General features: G+C 37.1%; 1 protein-coding gene across 2 annotated transcripts in view; it reads left to right on the forward strand.

The window, feature by feature from the left end:
- The first annotated feature begins 3,979 nt into the window (after positions 1-3,979).
- Positions 3,980-25,219, forward strand: part of LOC308511242 (disintegrin and metalloproteinase domain-containing protein 5-like) — a 75,182-nt gene continuing 53,942 nt past the window's right edge. For both annotated transcript variants that reach the window (XM_081081250.1, XM_081081251.1), the window contains exons 1-8: positions 3,980-4,029; positions 7,154-7,232; positions 7,509-7,585; positions 8,610-8,775; positions 10,793-10,858; positions 14,956-15,027; positions 15,228-15,382; positions 16,172-16,253. In XM_081081250.1, the coding sequence (XP_080937376.1) occupies positions 3,983-4,029; positions 7,154-7,232; positions 7,509-7,585; positions 8,610-8,775; positions 10,793-10,858; positions 14,956-15,027; positions 15,228-15,382; positions 16,172-16,253 (744 nt within the window). In that variant the 5' untranslated portion in view covers positions 3,980-3,982. The remainder of the gene's footprint in view (positions 4,030-7,153; positions 7,233-7,508; positions 7,586-8,609; positions 8,776-10,792; positions 10,859-14,955; positions 15,028-15,227; positions 15,383-16,171; positions 16,254-25,219) is intronic.

Below are 25,219 nucleotides of genomic sequence, written 5' to 3' on the forward strand. Positions count from 1 at the left end.
TATTTATATAAATATTGTATGTTGCCATACTAAATAATTTTAAATACAAAAAATTATTGTTCAGCAGAAATAAATTACAAATATCTAAATTACATACCTCTCTCTTTCTTGAATTGTATTTCCATGATGATTTGACTTCCTTAAATAGTTCCTTGTTTTGCAGAATTTGCTTATAAAATTCCTTGCAGTTATTCCATTTATATTGTAACATAGTTTCTGCAGTGGCCACATCCAATTTATTTCATTGTTTTTTCCACTGAACATTTTCTAGTGAGAAAAAACACTGGATATTAGCATTGTGAGATAGTGTACAAAACCTGTGATGACATAAATTGGTCTTAATTTGCTTTTCTATTCTTCACTATTATGTTGCATCTCTCTTTTCCCTTTTTTCATATATATATATATATATATATATATATATATATATATATATTTAAATTAAATTTAAAATTTATTGGGTAATAAGATCATATAGGTTTCAAGTGTATTCTAAGATGCATGATCTGTATATTGTATTGTGTGCCCACTACCCAAAGTTAATTAATCTTCATACTTTCTTAATTCCTGTAGCTTTATAATAAAAAATTGATCTCTGGTAGTGCAAGCTTCCAACTTGCTTCTTGTTTTTCAAGATTGTCTTGATTATTATTCTCCTTTGCATTTCAATGTAAATATTAGAAGCATTTTTCAGTTTCTGCTAACAGTTCTTCATCTGTCTCCAGATGAGATCACAGTGACAGCCAACACCTTAATTAGTATATTTTAACAATGTGATTTGTTATCCTGATGGACTTAAGTGTTACAGCATTATTGTTTTAATTTGCATTTCTTAAATAATTATTAACATAAACTTTTTGAGGGATAACTTATACACAGTGATAAATAGAGATTTTAAGTGTACAGTTCTTTGAGTTTTTACAAATGTACATGTTCTTATAATTAATACCCAAATCAAGAAAAAGATTATCCCAGATATTTCCATATGTACACCACCCTAATGACACTGTTCTGCTTTCTATCATCATAGATTAGTTTTGTCTATTATGAACATTTTTGTACACATTGTAAACAGCTGTATAACCACCACACATTTCTAGGTATAGAATGTCTAGCATTTCAGAAGGCGCCCTCCTATAGCCTCCTAGTCAATACCCAAAAGTATTAACACTATTCTTATTTCTATCAGCATAGATAAATGATGTCTATTCTTGATACATATGTGATTCCTTATAAATATATATACATATATTAAATATACGTTTACATATACATGAATACATGTCTGTATATGGACTCATAACTGTGCAATCTTTTTGCGTAGCCTCTTTTGTTTAACCTTCTGTCTTTTAGATTAATCTATGCCATTGCATGTAGTCCAGTTTATTCTCTTACATTGTTATATAGTATTCCATTGTATGAATATATTATAATTTTATATCCTTTTGACTGTTGCTGAACATTTAGGTTGTTTCCAATGTGGTGATATTATGAATAAGATGCTCTGATTATTTTTGCATGTCTTTGGTATGTACATGGTTACTCATTTCAGTTGGATGTGTGCCCAGAAGTGAAATTTCAGTGTCACAGGATTATCTACTAGAGGTCGAGTGCATGAATTCATGCACGGGTGGGGTCCCGAGGGGAGTCGAGTGGGGCCGGCCCTCTGGGTGGGTGGTGGGACGCCCTTGCCAGCCTGGGATTGGATCCATCCCACTGATGTTCACGCCAGTTGTTGGGAGCCACCTGGTGGCCGCTTTTATATCCTTTTTTCTTTACAGGTCGTCTAGGGAGGGGATGCACCCTAGGTGCCCGAGGTCGACTTCCTGTTCTGTAGCATTACTTATAATTTTTTATTGCATTTTGGTGTATTACTTTTGTAGAGCTGACATAACAAAGTAACACAAAAACCGTGGCTTAAACAACAGAAATTGTCTCAGTTCTGGAATCTAGGAGTCCAAAATCAAGGTGTGGGCAAAGTTTGTTCTTTCTGAAGATTATGAGGGGAGGATCTGCTTCAGGCCCCTGTCCTTGGCTTGCAGATGGATATGTTCTCCTTATGAATCTTCATGTGGCTTTCTGCCTTTGAGTATGTCTGTGTCCAGATTTTCTCTTTTGATAAGGACCACAGTTATATCGGATTAGGGCCTGCACTAACGACGTTATTTTAACTTCATTATCTCTATAAAGACCCAATCCGAGTAGGATCACATTCAGAGATCTTAAGGTTGGAAATTCACATATAAAGTTAGAGCGAAACAATTCAACCCAAATAGCTGGATGCTTGTGCCTGGGAAATTGTAAAAACTCTGGATGATATCTTTTTGGAGTTATTGTTTTTCCCCCCTCCTATCAGTTTTGTACATTTTTTTGTTAATTACATTCTAGGGTGTTTTTTTTCATTGTAATATATGTAGATTTAAATTTTTAATGGTACTGCTGTATGCCACTGTATTTTTCATATTTGTTTAATAACAAGGGATTTTTAGAGGGCACAGTATTCAAGGTCCCATCCAGACTCCACTTACACCTCATTCCAGTGTGCTATTCAGATGACTCTTCTTAGATCATTTATCTGTTGCAAAGAATCTTATTTGGCTATAATAGTAAAGTTAAGGTACTGAAAACTTTTAAATGGCTTTTTCTCTGGCTAAAACAATCCCGTATAATAAAAGGGTGATATGCAAATTGACCCCAATGGCAGAATGACCACTCAACCAGTCACTATGAGGTGCACTGACCACCTCTCAATCTCTTTCCCTGGCCTGATGGCGAATGGGGAACTGGGTATGGGTGGTTGGGGATGCGGGCAGCACCAGGCCAAGGCCCCTGCCCCACCAGTCGTCACACACTCAGAGGAAAACCCGCAGCAGGGGCGGGGCCAGCGAGCGGGAGGGAACGGCCGATCTCTCAGTCCCTTCCCCCGGCCATCAGGCTCCAAAAAGGGGACCTGGGGCGGGGGGCAGGGCTGGCTGCGAGCAGCCGGGGAAGATGGCCCTAATCACAGGCCAGGCCTAGGGACCGTATCCGCACATGAATTTTGTGCGCTGGGCCTCTAGTTTTTAAATATTAACCATATAAATAATTTAATGACTCATTTTCTGTTATGTTCTAGAGCAGTGGTTCTCAACCTTCCTAATGCCTTGACCCTTTAATACAGTTCCTCATGTTGTGGTGACCCCCAACCATAAAATTATTTTTGTTGCTACTTCATCACTGTAATTTTGCTACTGTTATGAATCGTAATGTAAATATCTGATATGCAGGATGTATTTTCATTGTTACAAATTGAACATAATGAAAGCATAGTGATTAATCACAAAAACAATATGTAATTATATATGTGGTTTCCGATGGTCTTAGGCAACTCCTGCAGAAGGGTCATTCGACCCCAAAGGGGTTGCTACCCACAGGTTGAGAACCGCTGTTCTAGAGGGTTCTCCATACTTGTCTCTGCTCTCTCCCTATCCTCTCCTACATTCTATTCCAGGGGAATGTCCTTGCTTAACTGGAGAGGCAAAGTACAAAGGTAGTTGTTGTGGAATGTTGCTAGAGGTGTAGTGCATTCCTTGTAGTCCTATCTATAGAACTACCAGTTCCAATGAATAGGGAAATTTACTTTCCAGGAGGGCTGGGAGTGGCAAACAACAAGTTCTCTCAAGTGAGGGGGGCACCTTTGGTATTTACCTTCAGCATGGCGAATTGGTCTCAGCCAAAATATAACAATAATCAGCTAGGCTTTTCCCTCAGATATACTAATTATGGTGACTGGAAGGCATGCGGGGACTCTACCACCTTTTCCTCAGTGTAGAACTTTGAAGCTTCAAGTATCCATCCACATAGGAAGGGAAGCACATATAATTATTGTATATTATTATTAATTTAGTCAGTATTTTAAAAGCATAACTGACAGGAAACATTATTTAACATATTTATAATTATTATGAAAGTATTTTGAATTTTCATATTACAGGTTGCTTATATGATTACAATAAAAGAAAAACCATATTTCGTTCATCTCAAAAAGCAGTAAGTAATTATTTTGCCTTTTTAAATTTTAATTCTTTGGTTTCTTGATTTTTTTAAATAGTTATGAATAGGATAAATTCAAATCAGATGTATATTTGATACCTATATGCATTTGAAATCTATTGTATATTGGTTATTGAGTAAAGTCTTAGGCATACAAAACACAAAAAAATATGATCCACATTTAAAGAATTTATAATGCAGAGTGATATATTCAAACACATTAGTAGGGAAATGGGAAATTTTATTATAATATGGTATTATGATAAGTGTGTAATCAGTAGTCTCTGAAAATCTGGGAAGGCTTTTTGGGAAGAGGTAAGATGACTTACATCTTGAGGGAAGATGCCTTTACCTCTGTAAAGAAATGGGGTACCATAGGGGGGCATTCTGTTTAGAGGAAATCATATGTAAAACATAGAGGTGTGAGACTAAGTAGATTCTGTGGTGTTCAAAAAAGTCAGTGTGAATTACTAAAGGACATATTTTGGGGGGATAGAAGTAAAATATTTGGAAAGGTAGTAGGTAGATTCGATTTGTAGAAGATCTAGCATGCCATGGTAAGGATACTGCAAGCCAAAATGTTCTCAAGAATATACTTATGTAGGCTCATAGAGTCTTGTAGGTTGATTCTGAGGGAGCAAAAGTAGAGTAGGGTGTCTAATTATTCTTCCTATCTAATAAAAGAGTAATATGTAAATTAACCATCACTCCATGACAAAGATGGTGGTGCCCAAAGTGGCCAAGGAGGGACACTGGTGGTGCCGCCCTGGCAATGTGAGCCCAACGTCCGCACCCTGGCCCCGTGGAGGGAGGGGAGGGGCCTCAGGCCGGAGGCTGGGGCAAGGGACACTGGCATCATTGCAGGCCGGGCTGAGGGATCCCCCCTCCCACCCGTGCATGAATTTCATGCACTGGGCCTCTAGGATGATTATATAATAATTTAGGTGAGTGATGATTGGTGGCTTGAATATATAGTATAGGTCATAGTATAGGAAAGAAAACATTCAGTATGCCTTGAAGACAACTTTGGTAGAATGACTGGGAAACAGTAAGAATCTTGGGTAATTTAGTTGTTGCTTAAGAAAAGGTGACTTATAGTATAATTAAACGAGGAGCATGAACAAGGGAGACCTTTATGTGAGGAGGGTAAGTTTAATTTGCAGTGCCTATAAGATATACAAGTGGGTTATATTTCATAAACACAGGAATGTGAATCTCTGAGCAGAGATTGGTAATTGAGATATAGATTTAGCAATAATCAGTAGTTTGGCTGTAATTTTTTTTTAAATGAGAGCTTATTAAGTGCTTATAAATATAGATTGGTGGCTAAAGACTAAACCCTACTAAAGACCAATATTTTGGGGGCAGGTAGAACAAAAAACAACAACAACAAACGCCATGAAGACTATGCCCTAGACCAGGGGTTGACAATCTTTTTCTGTAAAGAGCTCTGGCTAATATGCTATGTACTCTATTGGAACTAAGCAATTTTTCACTGTAGTGCAAAAGCAGCTATACACAATATGCAAACCAATGAGCCCGGCTGTATTTCAAGAAGATTTTATTTACAAAAGATGCAGCCAGCCAGATTTGGCCCAGGGGTTATTGTTGTTTGACCTCTGGGAGAGGAACAGAGGAGGGATGTGTGATTACACTGAGTGGGTGTGGTTTCCAAAGTGATACTAGAAAGTCTAATACAATGATTATTTTAAAATTGTCTTTTGGGTTTGACATTCTGGTGATTATGAATCTTTTCAGAGCAGTTTCATGGTAAGTAAATATTAACAAAGTAGAGAAACTGTCTGTAGACTAATCTTTTAATACAAATAGGTTGCAAATTGAAAATATGTAAGAAATAGATGACACAGAGTCATGGGAAGTTATTTAGGATATAATGGCTTGGTAATAAATTCTCAGAATAGTGTTAGGATAAAACACTGTAGAGAGGAAGTTTGAAATTATAGGACTGAAAAAGGTAGGTATCTTCAACATGTGGCACAGAATGGGATTTGTAGCACGACTATAAGGATTTGCTTTGAACCAAAGTCGTTATCTTCTGGAAATAAAATTAAGATGTGAGGATGGGTACAGGTTATCTGTAATGAGGTGACATAGAGGTTATGTGGGATGATGGACAGGAGTTGTGCCAAGTTGTTTTGATTGTTACTGAGGAAAATGAGATAAAATTCTGACCAGGTTTGTTGAGAAGAACTTGGTATGTAACTAAGCTTAGTGAATATGAGTTTGTAGCAATGCAAAGGAAATCTTTCTAAATTGTGTTCTAACCCTATATTTTAATTTTGAGATTCAGGTTTAAAATGTGGAATCAATGAGCAATAAAGGCAAAGATTTGGAAGTTCTGTGCTAGAAATTGAGACCTATGTTGTTTTAGTATTTGATATTTCTAGCAATTTAGGTTGTTCATTAGCACATATGTTGATATTACTTGTCACTATAGTTAAAATACCTCTCTCAGTGTCTAATTTATTGTAAACTAGTGGCCCGGTGCATGAAATTCATGCATGGGGGGTGGGGGGTGTGTGGTTTCCCTCAGCCCAGCCTGCACCCTCTCCAATTGAGAACCCCTGTAGGATCGGGACTAAACCGGCAGTTGGATATCCCTCTCGCAATCTGGGACTGCTGGCTCCTAATTGCTCAACTGCCTGCCTGCCTGATTGCCCCTAACCCCTCTGCCTGCCTGCCTGATCGCCCTCAACTGCCCTCCCCTGCTGGCCTGATTGCTCCCAACTGCCCTCCCCTGCTGGCCTAATTACCCCCAATTGCACTCCCCTACTGGCCCAATCACCCCCAATTGCCCCCACCTACTGGCCCCATTGCCCCCAACTGCCCTCCCCTGCTGGCCTGATTGCCCCTAACTGCCTCTGCCTCAGCCCTGCCACCATGACTTTGTCCAGAAGGACGTCTGGAAGGTCTCCTGGTCAGATTAGCATATTACTCTTTTATTAGTAGATGATAGAGAAGTATTTGGAAAATAGGATAGGCCAAGATAATTGGCACTACTTTAAATTTCCTAGTAAAAAGAAAATTTGTAGTATGAAGAGTAATTATTTCTATGCTTTCTGTTTCACAACTTGGGCATGTTTTTGTGCTTTCTGCCTAGATCATTTTTATCCCCAGTTTCTGTTGTTTATTCTTATGACAAATATGACACCCAGAAAACTAACAATCCGTTTGATCAGGTAAGACTTACGGTGTTTTTTTTCCTTACATATTTCTTATTCTGAATTTTCTTTAAAAATATGAATATTCTAAACTCCTAGAATATTATTTTACATATTCACTAAAATGCATAAGCTGGACTAGTTCTTATTTCTACATGGCACAGCTTCATTAGGTAAATGCCATACACATTAATGTACTAAGGTAGCTAATCTAATACATGTAAATGTCATATATGGGACGTCCATGTTTAAAATAAGTTATCCATGTGTTTATCTTTGTGTACTTTTTTTCAGATGGATTGCAGTTATTATGGATATATTGCAGGCATTCCAAATTCTCTTGTGTCACTCAGCACTTGTTCAGGACTCAGGTTGTAACCATTTGCCATCACCAGATCCTGCTAGTGTATTAGTTGATATGCCATATATCTTTTCTGATTCTACAGTCACCTGTGTTATTTCAATTCCCTAAAAAATGAGCAAGAATTACTGACAAAATAGAGTTGGTCACCCTGACAGCATCTGTGCCTGATGGGCGGCTACTTGTGGATTCTTATAGGATCTGCTGCTTGAGGCTTTGAGCAGTCTTGAGTGTAGTGGGTGTTGATTGGTCTCTCCATACTTCTTTAGTTTTCCCAAATTTTTATGTTTTCTTAATTCCTAGAATGGGTGACAATTGCCAAAAACCTCAATCTGATAGATACTTTGCCTCAGCTCCAATCATGTTTAGGCTGGCAGTGTCTTCAATAAAGCCCACAAAAATTATTTAGACATTTAGTGTCAGGGAGAGTTAGGTATCTCAAAAAGAGGAAAGGGCCCTGGTCAGTGTGCTAAGTGGTTAGAGCTTCTCCCCACACACCAAAAGGATATGGGTTGGATTCCTGGTAAAAGGCACACACCTCGGTTGCAGGTTTGATCCTCTGCCCTGGTCAGGGTGCATGTGGGAGGTAACCAATGGATATGTCTCTCTCAGATTAATGTTTCTCTCACCCCCTTTTTTCCCTTTCATTCTCTCTCTAAAAAAAAAGAAAAGAAAAGAAAAGAAAAGAAAAGAAAAGAAAAGAAAAGAAAAGAAAAAAGGGACTTATAACTAAGGGAGAGAGTGCCTATAGTTCCTACAGACTGGCTTAGAAATTCTATACCTTAGGAAAGGGTCTTAACTTGTTTAAGCACGTGGATCCATGCCACCAACATAGTTTCTGTAAGATATTTTTGTTAGAATATGTATAATATGAAGTGATACATATCCTGCTGTTACTAGTTCTGTTCTGGGTAACAAACACCTCAAAAAACAAAGAGATAAAGTAGAAACTAAGATGACTTTAAATGTAAATCTATTAGTTTATAGTTTTGGTAGAATCATTTTAGATTTGTTTTGATTATTTCAACATTCAGGGGAATATTGCAGTTGAAAAACATCTCCTATGGAATCGAACCAATGGAGGTTGCATCAGGATTCATGCACATGATTTATGAAGACAAAGATTATTACACTAACATTTCTCTCTTAGGAATCAGTGACATTTATAATTCCAACTATCAATATAGAAAAAGTTCAGAAGTAAGTATTGACTTTTTAATTTTAATATATTCTGTATAATTTTGTGAACTGAAAATGAATTTCAGAGTAAAATTTGGTGACTTGCAAATACAAAAGTTATTTTAGTTTTTCATGAGATTCCTCCATGAATTTTAAAATACATAGAGATAAATAGAGAATGAAATCTCAGAGGGAGGCGTGTGGGGAGACTGGAAGAGATGAACTAAAGAACATATATACATACTAGAGGCCCGGTGCATGAATTTGTGCACCAATGGGGTCCGTTGGCCTGGCCTGCAGGATTGGGCCAAAACCGGCTCTCCAACTTCCCCAAGGGGTCCTGGATTGTGAGAGGGTACAGGCCAAGCCGAGGGAACCCACCAGTGCATGATCAGGGCTGGGGAGGGATATGGGAGTTTGGCTAACAGGGGAGGGACTATGGGAGGGCTCCAGGGCATGTCTGGCCCGTCTTGCTCAGTCCTGATTGGCCAGACCCCAGCAGCAAGCTAACATACCTATTGGAGCATCTGTCCCCTGGTAGTCAGTGCATGTCATAGCGACTGGTCAACCATCTGCCCCTTGGTGGTAAATGCATGTCATAGCGAGCAGTTGAGCAACCTTAGCATATCATTAGCATATTATGCTTTGATTTGTTGAATGGCTGACCGGACATTTAGCATATTAGGCTTTTATTATATATTAGAGGCCCGGTGCACAAAATTCATGCACAAGGGTATGTGTGTCCCTCAGCCCAGTCTGCACCCTCTCCAATCTGGGACCCCTTGAGGGATGTTCGACTGCCCATTTAGGCCCGATCCCATTGGGGGACTGCTGGCTCCCAACCACCCACCTGCCTGCCTGCCTGATTGCCTGCCAGCTTCTGCCTGCCAGCCTGATCACCCCCTAACCACTCCCCTGCCAGCCTGATTGATGCCGAACTGCTCCCTGCTGTCCCGATTGTCCCTAACTGCCCTCCCCTGCTGGCCTGATCGCCCCTAACTGTCCTCCCCTGCCAGGCTGGTTCCCCCAATTGCCCTCCCCTGCAGGCCTGGTTCCCCCCAACTGCCCTCCCCTGCAGGCCTGGGTCTCCCTCAACTGTCCCCTCCTGCAGGCCTGGTTGCTCCCAACTGTCCTCTCCTGCAGGCCTGGGTCCCCCCAACTGTCCTCCCCTCCATGCCTGGCCCCTCCCAACTGCCCTGCTCTGCTGGCCTGATCACCCTCAACTGCCCTCCCCTGCTGGCCATCTTTTGGTGGCCATCTTGTGTCCACATGGGAGCGGCCATCTTGTGTGTTGGAGTGATGGTCAGTTTGCATATTACTGTTTTATTAGGAGGATATGCATAGCCCATGGATAGAGACAATAATGTGGTGAAGGACTGGAGGGGACTGAGTGGAGGGGGGAAATGGAGGGGAATGGGGGAACATCTGTAATAGTGTCAACAATAAAAAATAAGCATAAAATAAAATTGAATTCTTTGTTACGCTTGTTATATGAAAGGTTAGCAAAAACATAGTTAACAGATTTAGAATATAGGGTTAAATAAACCAAAAAATGTTTACATGTGGGCATTTGGACAATTAATGTAAATTATTCCTTTTTCTCAATTGTCTGGCAATTTACATGATATAAATATTATGTGATCTGCCTGGCCAGTTTTTTAAACTATATTGTTTGCCAAAAGTAGTTTCCTAAAATTGGTAGCAGAAAATCTTCCCACATGGAAGATTACTGTGAAAATTATTACAAGGCTAAGGAAAGAAAAGCTATATGTTATAAAGTTAATATTTCTAATTTCAGATATTGCTAAAATCAAAAGATACCTGGGTTCTTGTATAGCTTGGGGTCTCATTAAAAATTATTTTAAACCACAAACATTTTTTGGATTGGAATTTTCCAAATAGTACCTACATTTTGTATTTGAAAATACCCTTGTTATATAATCAGTAGTGACATGTTTCTCAGTTTATCTTTGAACATAATTTCAGTAGAAAGTAAAATTTTAGAAATTCCTTAGTATTCATGTTGTATGTTTTTCAGAGAGTTGAATTTTTCAAGTTAATTCCTCAATACCTTGAACTATATATTGTTGTGGATAAAAATATGGTAGGTCTTTTTAATATATTATTATTTTAAAATTATTTAACATTTGTCTTTTACTTGATGTCAATGATATAATAAAAATTTGAAACCCATTTTTGATGTTCATTTTGATTTTAGAACAATTGATAAATTCTTTAAATTATAAATAAGCCAAATTTTTGTTAATTAATTTATTTTGTGTATATGATCTCTAATTGCATTTGTAAAGTAAAGCATTTTTTCGTTTTCTAAACCTTGTTTGTTATTTTTTCTTTTTTTCAAAAGGACTACATTCTCAATGAAAGTATATATTAGAACAGTGATGGCGAACCTTTTGAGCTTGGCGCGTCAGCATTTTGAAAAACCCTAACTTAACTCTGGTGCCATGTCACATATAGAAATTTTTTGATATTTGCAACCATAGTAAAACAAAGATTTATATTTTTGATATTTATTTTATATACTTAAATGCCATTTAACAAAGAAAAATCAACCAAAAAAATGAGTTCACGTGTCACCTCTGACACGCGTGTCATAAGTTCGCCATCACTGTATTAGAATATCCTCAAACCCTCAAACCCACATGCAATAATATTTAATTGCCTAAGCCTAATTGGTAGGGTAGTCTACTGAACACACATGGCACCTCTTTCAGGCAAAGGAAGAAAACAAGTCATCTGTTCTGTTCTCAATTCTTAGTGAATGAAATGACAGAAAAACAAAAGAACAAAATTTTCATAATGAGGATTCACGATTATACTTCAGATCTTGCATGGGTTTAAGCCAGCCGTGGGCAAACTACGGCCCGCGGGCCGGATGATCTGGCCCGTTTGAAATGAATAAAACTAAAAAAAAAAAAAGACCGTACCCTTTTATGTAATGATGTTTACTTTGAATTTATATTAGTTCACACAAACACTCCATCCATGCTTTTGTTCTGGCCCTCCGGTCCAGTTTAAGAACCCATTGTGGCCCTCGAGTCAAAAAGTTTGCCCACACCTGGTTTAAGTTGTGAATTCGTACAACGTAGGTAGTTAGGGGATTCTAAGCTATAAGGCTGCATTTGTCCTAGATTGGTAAGGGCACCTGATGGAAACAAATGGTATTTCTCCCTGGTGGAATACAACTTTAAATAGGATTCCCACAGATTAATAACAGCCATGTATTAGCTCAAAATCCCTAAAAAAAATTAGCCACAGTGAAACAAAACAAAAAAATAATAGATTTAGATACACAAAACCTTCAGATATTAATATTTTAAGACATAGGTTATAAAACAAAAATATTTTCCCTAAAAAAAAGTTGGTTGATTCTCAAAGAAGTAAATATGAGGCAGGGAAGTGTAGACATAATTGTTGGCAGAGGTAACAAAAATTGAAGTGCGATGGCTCACTAAAGAGTTGGAGAGCTTTTCATTATAGCTACGTTGACCCAGTACAAAGCCAATACATATGCTAAAATCATATTCCTGTAAATTTACAAAGCAATTAGAAGTTGGTCATCAGAATTTTAAGCATAATAAACAAAAAGAAGGCAATAAAGGAAAACAAATATTATGTATTAAGCATTTGTTTATTATGGAACAAATTTTAAAGCTAAGGTTAAGTTAAAATATTTCAACTCAAATATTTCATTAGACATAGAGGGAATAAATACTGCAATTAAAAACAAAAGTTAAAGATTAATGAAAAGCAAGACAAATGACAGTATTTTATCTTTTGTTATGGCTGAGTAGTATTCTTTTCATATATGTACCACATCTTTAACCAATCATCTATCAAGGACACTTCAGTTGTTTTCATGTCTTGGCCACCATGAATAATTCTGCAATGAAAATAGGGGTACATAAATCTTTATGAATAAACTAGAGGCCCGGTGCATGAAATTTGTGCATGGTGGGGGGTCCCTCAGCCCAGACTGTACCCTCTCCAATCCAGGACCCCTTGGGGGATGTCTGACTGCCACTTGCAATCCAGGACCACTGGCTCCTAACTGCTCACCTGCCTGCCTGTCTGATCGCCCCTAACCACCTCTGCCTGCCTGCCTGATGGCCCCTAACTGCTCCCCTACCGGCCTGATTGCCCTTAACTGCTCCCTTGCTGCCCTGATTGCCCCTAATCACCTCTGCCTTGCCCACTCCTGGGACCCAGGATTCCCTCCTCTTGCCAGTCGCAGGCACATGGGAGCAAGCCTTCCTTCCCTCTGGCTGGCTGCAGGCACCCAGGACTCAAGCTGGCTTCACCCGAGCTGGCCGCAGTCACAGCCGCAGGGGACCATGGGTGGGTGGCTTTGCCTGGGCCGCAGCTGCAGACGCTGGCTCCCAGGACCGCGGGGTGGTCAGCTTATTCCTCTTCTTGGCCAGAGGCGCAGCCACTGGCACCCAGGACCATGGGGCGTGTGGCTTGTCCCTCTCCCGGGCTGCAGCCTGGCTGGTCCCCATTTCTCTCTTGCAAGCTCATTTGTGCCTGACTGGTCCCCATTCCTCTCTTGTGAGCTCATTTGTGCCTGGCTGGTCTCCATTCCTCTCTCCCCAGTGTTGAGTGTCTGAGCCGTTATGGCATTATGGTGTGAGGGCATGATGGCCATTTGCATATTAGCTCTTTGTCATATAGGATGTTTTGAAAATTTTCAGGTAGGTACCCAGAAGACAGGTTGCTGGGTCATATGGTAACTCTATTTTTTGTTTTTTCTTTTTATAAATTTATCAAGGTGATGTTGGTTAATAAGATTATATAGGGTTCAAGTGTACATTTCTATGATCCTCAATCTATATATTGCATAGTGTGCACCTCACCCAAAGTCGAATTATCTTCTGTCTCTGTATATTTGACTCCCTTTACCCTTAATACCCTTCCCACTTCTTTCCCTCTGGTAACCACCATACTGTTGTCTGTGTCTATGCTTTTTTTTTGTTTGTTGTTCTTGTTGGTTCATTTGTTGTTTTTAGTTTTATATCCCACATATTATTCTTAACTTTTTGAGGAACCTCCATACTATTTTCCATGGAGGCTGTACCAGTTTACATTCCCACCAGTAGTGAATAAGGATTCCTTTGTCCCCACAACCTCTCTAACCCTGTTACTTGTCTTGTTGCTAACAGGCATTCCAAGAGGTGTGACGTGGTATCTCATTGTAGTTTTGATCTGCATTTCCCTAATAGCTAGTGAAATGGAACATCGTTTCATATATCTCTTGGCCATTTGTATGCCTTCTTGGGAGAAGTGTCTGTTCAGGTCCTCTGCCCATTTTTTAATTGGATTATTTGTTTGGTGTTAAGTTATATGAGTTCTTTACATATTTTGGATATGCACCCCTTGTCAGAACTGTTGTTTGCAAATATCTTCTCCCATGTAGTAGTTTGCCTTTTTGTTGGCAGTTTCTTTTGCTGTGCAGAAGATTTTTAGTTTGATACGGTCCTATTCATTTATGAAATACCACATTTAAAAAAGTTATGATTGCCCTAGACGGTTTGGCTCAGTGGATGGAGTGTCGGCCTGCGGACTCAAGGTTCCCAGGTTCGATTCCGGTCAAGGGCATGTACCTTGGTTGCGGACACAACCCGGGTGGGGAGTTGTGCAGGGGGCAGCTGATCGATGTTTCTCTCTCATCGATATTTCTAACTCTCTATTCCTCTCCCTTCCTCTCTGTAAAAAATCATTAAAATATATTAAAAAAAATAAAAAAGTTATGATTCATAAATAATAAAGGGCACAAGTTAAATGCTTTAAACATTGCTTAAAGTCATGTTATTAAGAGTCTCATGCTCTATTGACTGAACTAGCCTGGCAGGCACTTAATAGAACTGAAACCTATATAATTGTATTAAATAAGATTACCCCAGTAAATTTAATGAAAAATTTATAACTTTAGAACTATCATTAGAGTTTTCAAAAAATAACAGTATCAAAAAAGACAGAAAAACAAAATCATGTTATTGTGTTTTTATTTATTGCATAAATTATAGCACTTTTATAAATCATTACTTATACATCATTATTTCTTGGATTATAATTGGAATGTAGTCCTATCACTAATTTAGAATATAGTACATTGTATATATAAAGAGTATGTGATATATTAATGGCATTCACTAGTTTTTAAAAGTAATTTATGTTTTACAGTTTGATTACATGGGCTCTGATATAAAGGCTGTAACACAGAAGGTTATTCAGATATTTGGACTTGTTAACACTGTAAGTTTTTAAAAACTCTTTTGTTTATATATTTTGTAAAATTATCTGTAATATGTATTGATTTGTTTAATATTTGGTTGTGCTGTTGAACAGTTTTCCATGATCAACATACCAAATTAAATGTCTTAAATATGTTTCTATAGAAGTTTAATGTAATGTTTAAATTTATTTAAAAATGTTTATTTGTCTTCTCTTTTTAGATGTTTAGTCAGTTAAAACTGACTGTTGTAATATCTTCCATAGAAATCTGGTCAAATAAAAACAAAATTTCTACTTTTGGAAATCCTTATTCAATATTATACAGATTTTTACAGTGGAAATCTGAACATGTCTCCCAGCCTGCATACTTACTTGTGTGAGTATAGTATTCCATATTAGTACAGTATTATAGAAAAAATGCAAAATGATTTCATATGTTAATTATGAAAAATAATCATCTATTTAATATGTACTATATTCTATAAATTTGGTGAACATGATTGGGATGGGGGAAAACTGTAAGTTAAAGTCCTTGTCCTCAATGAGCTAATGTGAAGCGAGACTTAAAAATTTCTAACTGACATACAATAACCTAATAAAAGTGAAGTTACATAAAAGCATTGAAATAACTAAAGGAGATTAATTATAAGTGATAACACTTTCTTTAATGTTGCTTGGTTTATAAACTTTTACTACCTGTTATATAATCTCTATATTGTGTCTCTCTTCTGATTACTTTTTATGTTTTTATTTTTCTAATAAATATATTGAATTGTTTTCCTATCTAGAATTTTATGTGCAGGAAAATTTATTAATTTTTGTAAATGAGTGAATAAGTAGGTCACAGAAAATTGAATTTTCAGGGCTGTAAATGTTGAGGGAACCAGAATAATAACTATAAACCATTACTGCAAATGCATTTGGCATAATTGTTAGGCTTTATCCTTATTACACTTCTGAGTGTTTATCAAACACAAAATTTGCATATTCATGCTGACATATTCTTAATGTTGTAGGTATGAGAAAATATGTGTTTAAATTAGGTTAATTCAGAGTAGCATGGTCCTTAGGACATAGTAATTGTTCACTAATGTTTGTTGTTATGAAAATTTATCACCAATAATACCACTCTTAAATGCAATTGTGAGGAAATCCTTATTTTTAGCTTCAAGAAACAAATTCATTTTAAAGGAGCCGTACTGCCTGGAAAAATATGTTATAAGAATGAGGACGCAGGAGTTGCTCTGGTATGTAATTTTTAACCAGTTTGTTCTCATTATTTTCATGTATAAAAATTTCCTAAATATTTTAAAGAATGAATAAATATATTACATAGTTTACTCATTCTTTAATAGTATTTTATATTACTAACTAGAGGCCTAATGGCATGAAGATTTGTGCAAGAATAGACCTTACTTCCCCTGGCTGCCAGCACCACCTTCACTCTGGCCCAGAGATGCCTTTCCGCCTTCCCACGCTGCCCAAAGGCCCAAAGCGGCTGGGGGCAGGGTGGAACGCCTGCGTTGTTGCCATGGTGATGACTGAAGCATCCCGCCCTGCCCCTGGCTGCTCGGCATCTGCACAAGTGTGTGCTGCCCGCAGGCCCGTCGTCTTTGTCGGGTTAATTTGCATACTCACTCCTGATTGGCTGTGGGCATCGTTGAGGGACAGTCAATTTACACATATTTGTCTATTATTAGTATAGATTTTGGAACATAAAAATTAAACTGTATATAATTGCTTTCAAAAATAGAACAACTATAAGTTGAACTGATCATAATACAAGTCAAAGTTTGTTTTGAACAGTGATATGCTTGCATCAATATTTATTATATATTCAATAATGTTAATTATTGAACATATCAAATTTTCTCTCAAAATTAAGAATTTGTATACATTCATTAGCTTTTTTATTAAGTGATATTTTTTCTATTTTATGCTAACTATTTTATTACTGCATTCAAATCTTTATACTTTGGAGGAGCAGACTTATAGGAAAAAATAGCTATCATATATTCATAATCCACTGTTTTCTGGGGAAAGTTAAAATAAGCTCTAACTAAAGTGCTATATTCCATTTGTCACAAGTTATTTAAAAACTAGGAAAGGGAACTAACTTGAGAATGTCTCAGAAAAAGATGTGTGCACTGTGATTTTCATATTGAGCAATTTGTGCAGTTGGTTAACTTTTAGTAGCAACTACAATGAAGCAAATTGCCATTGACAGATTAAAAAGATTTAAAATCACTTCTGGTATGTATTTGTTATAACATTATGTAAGTTTAAGGCCCACAATGTGATGATATGATATATTTATATATGGGAAATTATTTCCACAAAACCTAAGGTTAACACATCCATCATCTCATATCGTTACTATTTGTGTGTGTATGTGTGTGTGTGTGTGTGTGTGTGTGTGTGTGCTGAGAATCTTTAAATCTATTCTCTTAGAAATTTTCAAATATATAATACAGTATTGTTAATTCTCATTACTATGCTATACTTTGCATCCCCAGAAACTAGACGTTTGTACCCTTAGACTACTTTTACTCATTCCCACCTCATAGTCCCAACTCTTGACAACCACCAATCCATTCTTTCCTTCAAGATTCATCCATATTGTTTGTGTATGTATATGTATACATACATACATACGTATATATATACATATACTAGAGGCCCAATGTACGAAATTCGTGCAAGGGCCTTGGCCCTGGTTCCTGCCTGCCCGCTGCTGTGGCCAGGGGCCTCTGCTGCCTCTGTGTGGTCTCTGACCACTGCGGCTTTAACTGAAAGGGAGGATGTCTGGAAGGACGTCTGGTCTAATTAGCATATTACACTTTTATTATTATAGATATAGACATATCACAATTTCTTTATCCACTCATCTATTGATGGACATTTAGGTTATTTCCATATCTTGGCTATTGTGAATAATTTGCATTGAATATGGCCTACAGATATCTCTTTGAGAGAGATTTCATTTTCTTCAGATGTAGGGTACCCCCCCCCCCGAAATGTATACACACACATTGAATAATTATAAAGGCAGAGTTTATTAAAATACATTTCATTTTCAAAATTGATCTATCAGCTGTTAAAGTGTGTATACATTTTTTTTGGAGATACCCTACACCAACTAGTGGAACTGCTGATCCATATGATAGTTCTATTTTTAATAGTTTTAGTAACCACCATGCTGTTTTCTATACTGGTTATACCAATTTATATTTCCTAAAACAGGAAACAGGCTTCCATTTTCTTCATATTGTTTCCAGTACTTGTTATCTCTTGTATTTTTTTTTAAATATATTTTATTGATTTTTTACAGAGAGGAAGGGAGAGATAGAAACATCGATGAGAGAGGAACATCGATCAGCTGCCTCCTGCACATCTCCCACTGGGGATGTGCCCGCAACCCAGGTACATGCCCTTGACCGGAATCTAACCCAGGACCCTTCAGTCCACAGGCCGACGCTCTATCCACTGAGCCAAACCGGTTTCGGCATATCTCTTGTATTTTTGATAATAGCCGTTCTAACAGGTGTGGTGATATTTCTTGTGGCTTTGATTTGTATTTCCCTGGTGTTTATTGATGTTAAGCACCTTTCAGTGTATTTGGTGGCCATTTTAAATCTTCTTTGGAGAAATGTCTATTCAGGTTTTATGACCATTTCTTAATCAGATTACTTGTTTTTTGCTAGTGAATTGTATATGAGTTCCTATATTTTGGATATTAACTCCTTATCAAATATTTAATTTGCACACTTTCTCATACTCTGTAGGTAACCTTTTCATTTTGTTGATCAGTTCTTTTGTTGTGTAGAACCTTTTTATTGATGTAGTTCCACTTGTTTATTTTTGCTTTTGTTTGTGGTTTTGGTATCATATCCATAAAATAATTGGCAAGACCAATGTCAAGGAGATTTTTTACTACCATTTCTTTTTAAAGTTTTATGATTTTACTTCTTATATGTATATTTAATGTATAATTTTTATTGTTGTTAGTATTACAGATGTCTCACATTTACCCCTCTTTACCCCAATCTTCCCAGCCCCTACCTCCCCTCCAAGGTCTCTGTGTACAAGTATATAAGTTTTTTTGGTTTAACTCTTCTCATTCCCCAGTGGTCGGCAAACTGCGGCTCGCGAGCCACATGCGGCTCTTTGGCCCTGTGAGTGTGGCTCTTCCACAAAATACCACGTGAGGGTGCGCATATACAGTGCGATTGAAACTTTGTGGCGCATGTGCAGAAGTTGGTATTTTGTGGAAGAGCCACACTCAAGGGGCCAAAGAGCTGCATGTGGCTCGCGAGCCGCAGTTTGCCAACCACTGCCCTAACCCCACATCAAGAGAGATGAAGGGATAGGAATAGAGAGATAGAAACATCAATGGGAGGGAAACATCATTGATTGGCTACATCCTGCATGCCCCCTAGTGGGGACTGAACCTGCAATCTGGGCATGTGCTCTGACCAGAAATTGAACTGGTGACCCCTTGGTTTCTGGGTCAATGCTCAACCACTGAACTACATTGGCTGAGGTCACTTCATACATTTTAATTTTCAATTCATTTGTAAATTTTTGTGAGCAGTCTAAGATAAAGGGTCCCGTTTATTTGCATGTAAATATTCAGTTTTTTCAGCACCATTTATTGAAGAGGCTATCTTTTTTCAGTTGAGTATTCTTGACTCCCTTGTCAAATATTAGTTGATCATATCTTCAGGGGTTTATTTTGGGGCCCTATTTCTTACCTATACCATACTTTAAAAAAATGTTTTTCTTGATTTTAGAGAAAGAGGATGGGGAGAGAGAAAAAAGAGACATATGAGAGGGAATCATTGATTGCTTTGCCTCTTGCTACTACCACTCCAGGGACTGAGCCCGCAACCTAGGCATGTGCCATGACCAGGAATTGATCCAACGACATTTTGGTGCACAGGATGACACTCAACCAACTGAGCTACACCAGCCAGGGCTATACCATACTTTTGGATTACTATAGCTTTGTAATATAGTTTCAAAACCGGAAGTGTGATGCCTCTAGCTTTGTTCTTTCTCAGGATTGTTTTTGGGGTCTGTTGTAGTTCTATACAAATTTTAGCATTGTTTTTTCAATTTCTATGAAAAATGGCATTGGAACTTTTAGTAGGGATTGCATTGAATCTATACTATAGTTTGGGTATGGACATTTTAACAATATTAATGGGATATCTTTTCAGTTTCTTTCAATATTGTATAGTTTTCAGAGTAGAGATCTTTCACCAGCTTGGTTAAATTTATTCCTAATATTTTCAGTTATGTTACAATTGTAAATGAGCTTGTTTTTTTAAATTACTCTGATAGTTTATTAGTGTACATAAATGCAGCAGATTTTTGTGTATTAATTTTGTATCCAGCTGCTTTACAGAATTCATTTTTTACTCCTAACATTTTTGTTTGTTTGTTTTATGAGTTTTAGGGTTTTCTATATATAATAGCATGTCATATGCAAATAGTGACATCTTTACTTCTTCTTTACCAATTTGGATGCCTTTCCCCCTTTGCTTAATTGCTCTAATTAGTTCTTCCAATATTATATTGAATAAAAGTGGTGAGAGAGCACATCCTTGTCTTTTTCCTGATCTTAGAAGAAAAACTTTTAGCTTTTCATGTTGAGTATGATGTTAGCTGTAGACTTGTCCCATAGAGCCTTTTTCTTGTTGTGGTACTTTCCCTCTCTACATACTGTGTTGATAATTTTTAATAAATAGATATTGAATTGTTTCTATTCATTGTTCTTGTTCATAGTTGTTGTTTTCTTAATTTCCCCTCTCTGTTTTTGCCTTCTGTGGTTTTAATTGCCCATTTTATTTAATTAAGTTATTTTTATTGTTGAGAATATTATAGATGTCCCCCAATTTGCCCCATTTGTCCCCCTCTACCTGGCTCCTGTGGTAACCCAGGCCTTCATCACACTATTGCCTGTGTCCATGGGCTATGCATACATGTATATAAGTTCTCTGGTTAATCGCTTCCCACTCTCTCTCCCCCAGTCCCTCTGATATCTGTCAGTGTTTTCCATGCTTTCATGACTCTGGATCTATTTTTGTTCATCAGTTTATTTTGTTCATTAGATTCCACATGTAAGTAAGAACATGTGATATTTGTCTTTCTCTGAGTGGCTTATTTTGTTTAGCACAAAAATCTCCTGGTCTGAAACACTGAACAGACCGTCCAATCTCAGAGAGAAAGCAAGGAAAGGGGGATAAGAGATCAACCAAAGGACTTGTATGCATGCATATTAGCATAACCGATGGACACAGATACTGGGGTGGTGGGGGCTTGTCCTGGGGGGAGGGTGGGGCAGGGGAGGTCAGTCTGGGAAAAGGGAGATATATCTAATACTTTAAACAATAGAAAAATAAAAAAAGAAATAAAACATTAAAAAAAATCTCAAGGTCCATCCATGCTGTCAAAAAGGTTAAGAGATCCTTCCTTTTCACAGGTGCATAGTATTCCATTGTGTAAATGTACCACAGATTTTTTTACTCATTCATCTACTTATGGGCATTTGGGTTGTTTCCCTTCTTACTACTGTAAATAATGCTGCTGTGAGCATAAGGGTGCATATATTCTTTCTGATTAGTGTTTTGGGATTCTTAGGATATAGTCTAAAAGTGGGTCAAACGGCAGTTCCATTTTTAATTTTTTGAGGAAACTCCATACAGTTTTCCACCATGACTGTACCAGTCTGTATTCCCACCAGCAGTGCACGAAGGTTCCTTTTTTTCCACATCCTCACCAGTACATGTTGTTTGTTTGTTATTGATGGTAGCCATTCTGGCAGGTGTGAGGTGATACTCAATGTAGTTTTAATTTGCATCTCTCTGATGATTAGTGACTTTTAGCATTTTTTCACGTGTCTGTTGGCCATCTGTATATCCTCTTTAGAGAAATATCTAATCCGGTCCTTTGCCCATTTTTTTTTTTTTTAAATTGGATTGTTTGTCTTCCTTTTGTTGAGTTAAATGAGTTCTTTATATATTTTGAAAATTAACTCCTTATCAGATGTATCACTGGCAAATGTCTCATATTCAGTGCGTTCCCTTTTCATTTTGAAGATGGTTTCTTTGCTGTGCAGAGCTTTTAATTTTGATGTAGCCCCATTTGTTTATTTTCTCCTTTGTTTCTTTTACTCCATGAGATGTATTGGTAAACATATTGCTATGAGAGATGTCTGAGATTTTGCTACCTATGGTTTCTTCTAGGATTTTTATGGTTTCACAACTTATATTTTAGTCTGTTATCCATTTTGAGCTTATTCTTGTGTATGGTATAAGTTGGTCTAGTTTCATTTTTTTTGCATGTACCTGTCCAGTTTACCCAGCACCATTTATTGAAGAGACTTTCTTTACTCTATTGCATGCACTTGCCTTCTTTGTCATGTATTAATTGACCATAAAGGTGTGGGTTGATTTCTGGGGTATCTGTACTGTTCCATTGGTCTGCAAGCCTGCATTGGTATTTTAATAGGGTTTGCATTGAATCTATAGATTGTTTTGGTTAGTATGAACATTTTAATGATGTTAATTCTTCCTATCTATGAACACAGTATATGCTTGCTCTTGTTTGTATCTTCCTCTATGTCTTTTTTCAATGACCCATAGTTTGCTGAGTCAGGTCTTTAACCCACTTGGTTAATTCCCAGGTTATTTATTTAATTTTTTCGTTGCAATGGTACATGTTTTCTTTTATTTCTCTTGCTGAGAGCTCATTCTTAGTGTACAAAAATGCCATTGATTTCTGGATGTTAATTTTCTATGCTGCTACTTTGTCCAATTTATTTATTAAATCTAGTAGTTTTTGGTGAGGTCTTTAGGGTTTTCTCTGCACAATATCATTTCTAGCAGTTAGATCCTGAGCCAAGGTAATGTTGTTTGAGATGTGGATACCCTCAAGGTGATACCCTCTTGTGTTAATATAGGTCTTGTTTTTGTGGCTCTGTGGTATTATAATGATGCTGAAGCCCTGTTGTGTTACAGGAATTACTAGGCCTGGAACTTGGGACCCCAACTTATAAATATTATTTAAATCAAGGGGCTTGTAGGTGCACAGATAGCAAAAGGGACATTGGTATCTGTGCCAGAGCTTGACTAGCACAAGCAACCACAAATCTTGTCATTGTCTCCATGATTTTGTTTTTCTCAGAATGACATATAGTTGGAGTTATTCAGTATGTAGCCTTTTCAGATTGGGTCCTTTCACTTAGGAATATGCATTTGAGGTTCCTCCATTTCTTTTCATTACTTGCTAACTCATTTCTTTTTAGTGCTGAATAATATTCCATTGTTTGAAATGTGCCATAGCTTATGTAACTGTTTACCTACTCAGGGATACCATGGTTGCTTGCAAGTTTTGGCAATTATGAATAAAGCTGCTATAAACATCTGTCTGCAGAAACTGGAAATAATACAAAGGAGAGCAACAATACCTACCTATTGATTGCTATATAACTGATTATACCAAAACTTAGCAGATAAAAATGTAGTTCCGTGGGGTAGGATTTTGGGAACAGCTAAGTGAGCAAAATCAAGGTGTCAGTTAGACCTGTAGTAATCTTCAGGCTTCAGCACAGAGAGAATTTGTTTCCAAGCTCAGTCACGTGGCTATTGGAAGACCCCAGAAAATCTTTTCCAAGTTAACTTATGTGGACCTCTTATTAGGCTGACTTCTTCGCAGAATAGCTGGCTGGTTTTCCCCCAAGTGAGGAAAATGAGACAGAATCCAAGAAGTCAGTCTTTTTCTAACCTATCTTGGAAATGATGACCCATCACTTCTATATTCAGTTAACTAGAAGTGTGTCAATAAGTCCAGCTTACATTCAAGGACATGAATAGCAGAAGGCAGAAATCATTGAAACCTATTTCAGAGGTTGCTTTCTACAGAGAAAAATGTAGAATTGATTATTAAAATATTAGAGGAATTTTTTTAAAAATAATTCAAAGATGAAATATACAATGTGGTGTTTAAGACTCCAAGATAGCTGCTCTTGTCCTTAAGTAATAGTATTTTGAAATTAAACTTTTGTGCATATTTATCCATGTTTACCAAATTTATCATCCAAATGCTTATATAACTAATTTCATCTACATAGGTATCTTGGATGCGTTGATGCCTTTTAAAAAATGAATTTCATTTACTAATTTTGTATTATAGTAAGTATTGTGTGTTTTTTTTAAATAACAATAGGGTTCTTAGCTGAATCATTTTCTTTTCCTTAAATTTAGCAAGTAGAGGGTTCATCTTTGGAGTCATATGCTGTCAGTATCGTGCAGTTGCTTAGCCTTCATATGGGAATGAGTTTTGACAATACTGATACCTGCTATTGTTCAGGAGATGTTTGCACAATGTCACCAGAAGCAATGTAAGATAATTTTCTTTATTAAATACACGTATTCCTTTAAAGAAATTGTTTGGTTAAGAGCTTTTACATTTCCATTAACCAAACTAAAGTAATTGACAATTCCAGAACACAGAATCCAACAACTACATACATATTCATTTTAAGTACCGTTGGAAACACCAAAATGGTTCAACACTTCCCAAGCCCTCCATACCTGGGTAAACTCTCTTCTTCCTACCTTCCAGAGTCTGATTTGTATATATATACTGAGTGGCCAGATTATTATGGCCACCCTATCAGTACAATGAAGTGAATTAGTTATGCAAATAATAATAATAATAAAACCTTGAGAGTATTTGCTTAGGAAGTTTTCAATAGTCAGTATTTTTGGAAGTGTCAATGAAGTACTGATGGGGTGGTCATAATAACCTGGCCGGTCATAAAAATCTGGCCACTCAGTGTGTGTGTGTGTGTGTGTGTGTGTGTGTGTGTGTGTGTGTATACACACACACACACACATATATATATGTATATATATGTATATACATATATTTTGTTTTCTGGCCTACTTAAAAGCTCCTTCTAGGAACAAGCCAGATGAATTGTGTGATCTCAGTGATTCTGCCTAAAGTTAAATGCTTTGATATTTGCATTTAAACTGGCATTGTACAATATGAAGATGTACAATTCATGTTAATTACATTTTATTTATCTTGAAAGACATTAAATTGTAAATAAATAACACCATGACCCATTGAGAAAGAGAGACTTTGAAGCAAGGAGAAAAAGCTTTTAATTTTAATATTACTAATAATACTTTTCTCTTGC

The sequence above is a fragment of the Myotis nattereri genome (assembly GCF_964212035.1).
Source record: "Myotis nattereri genome assembly, chromosome: 2".
Classification (NCBI taxonomy): Eukaryota; Metazoa; Chordata; class Mammalia; order Chiroptera; family Vespertilionidae; genus Myotis; species Myotis nattereri.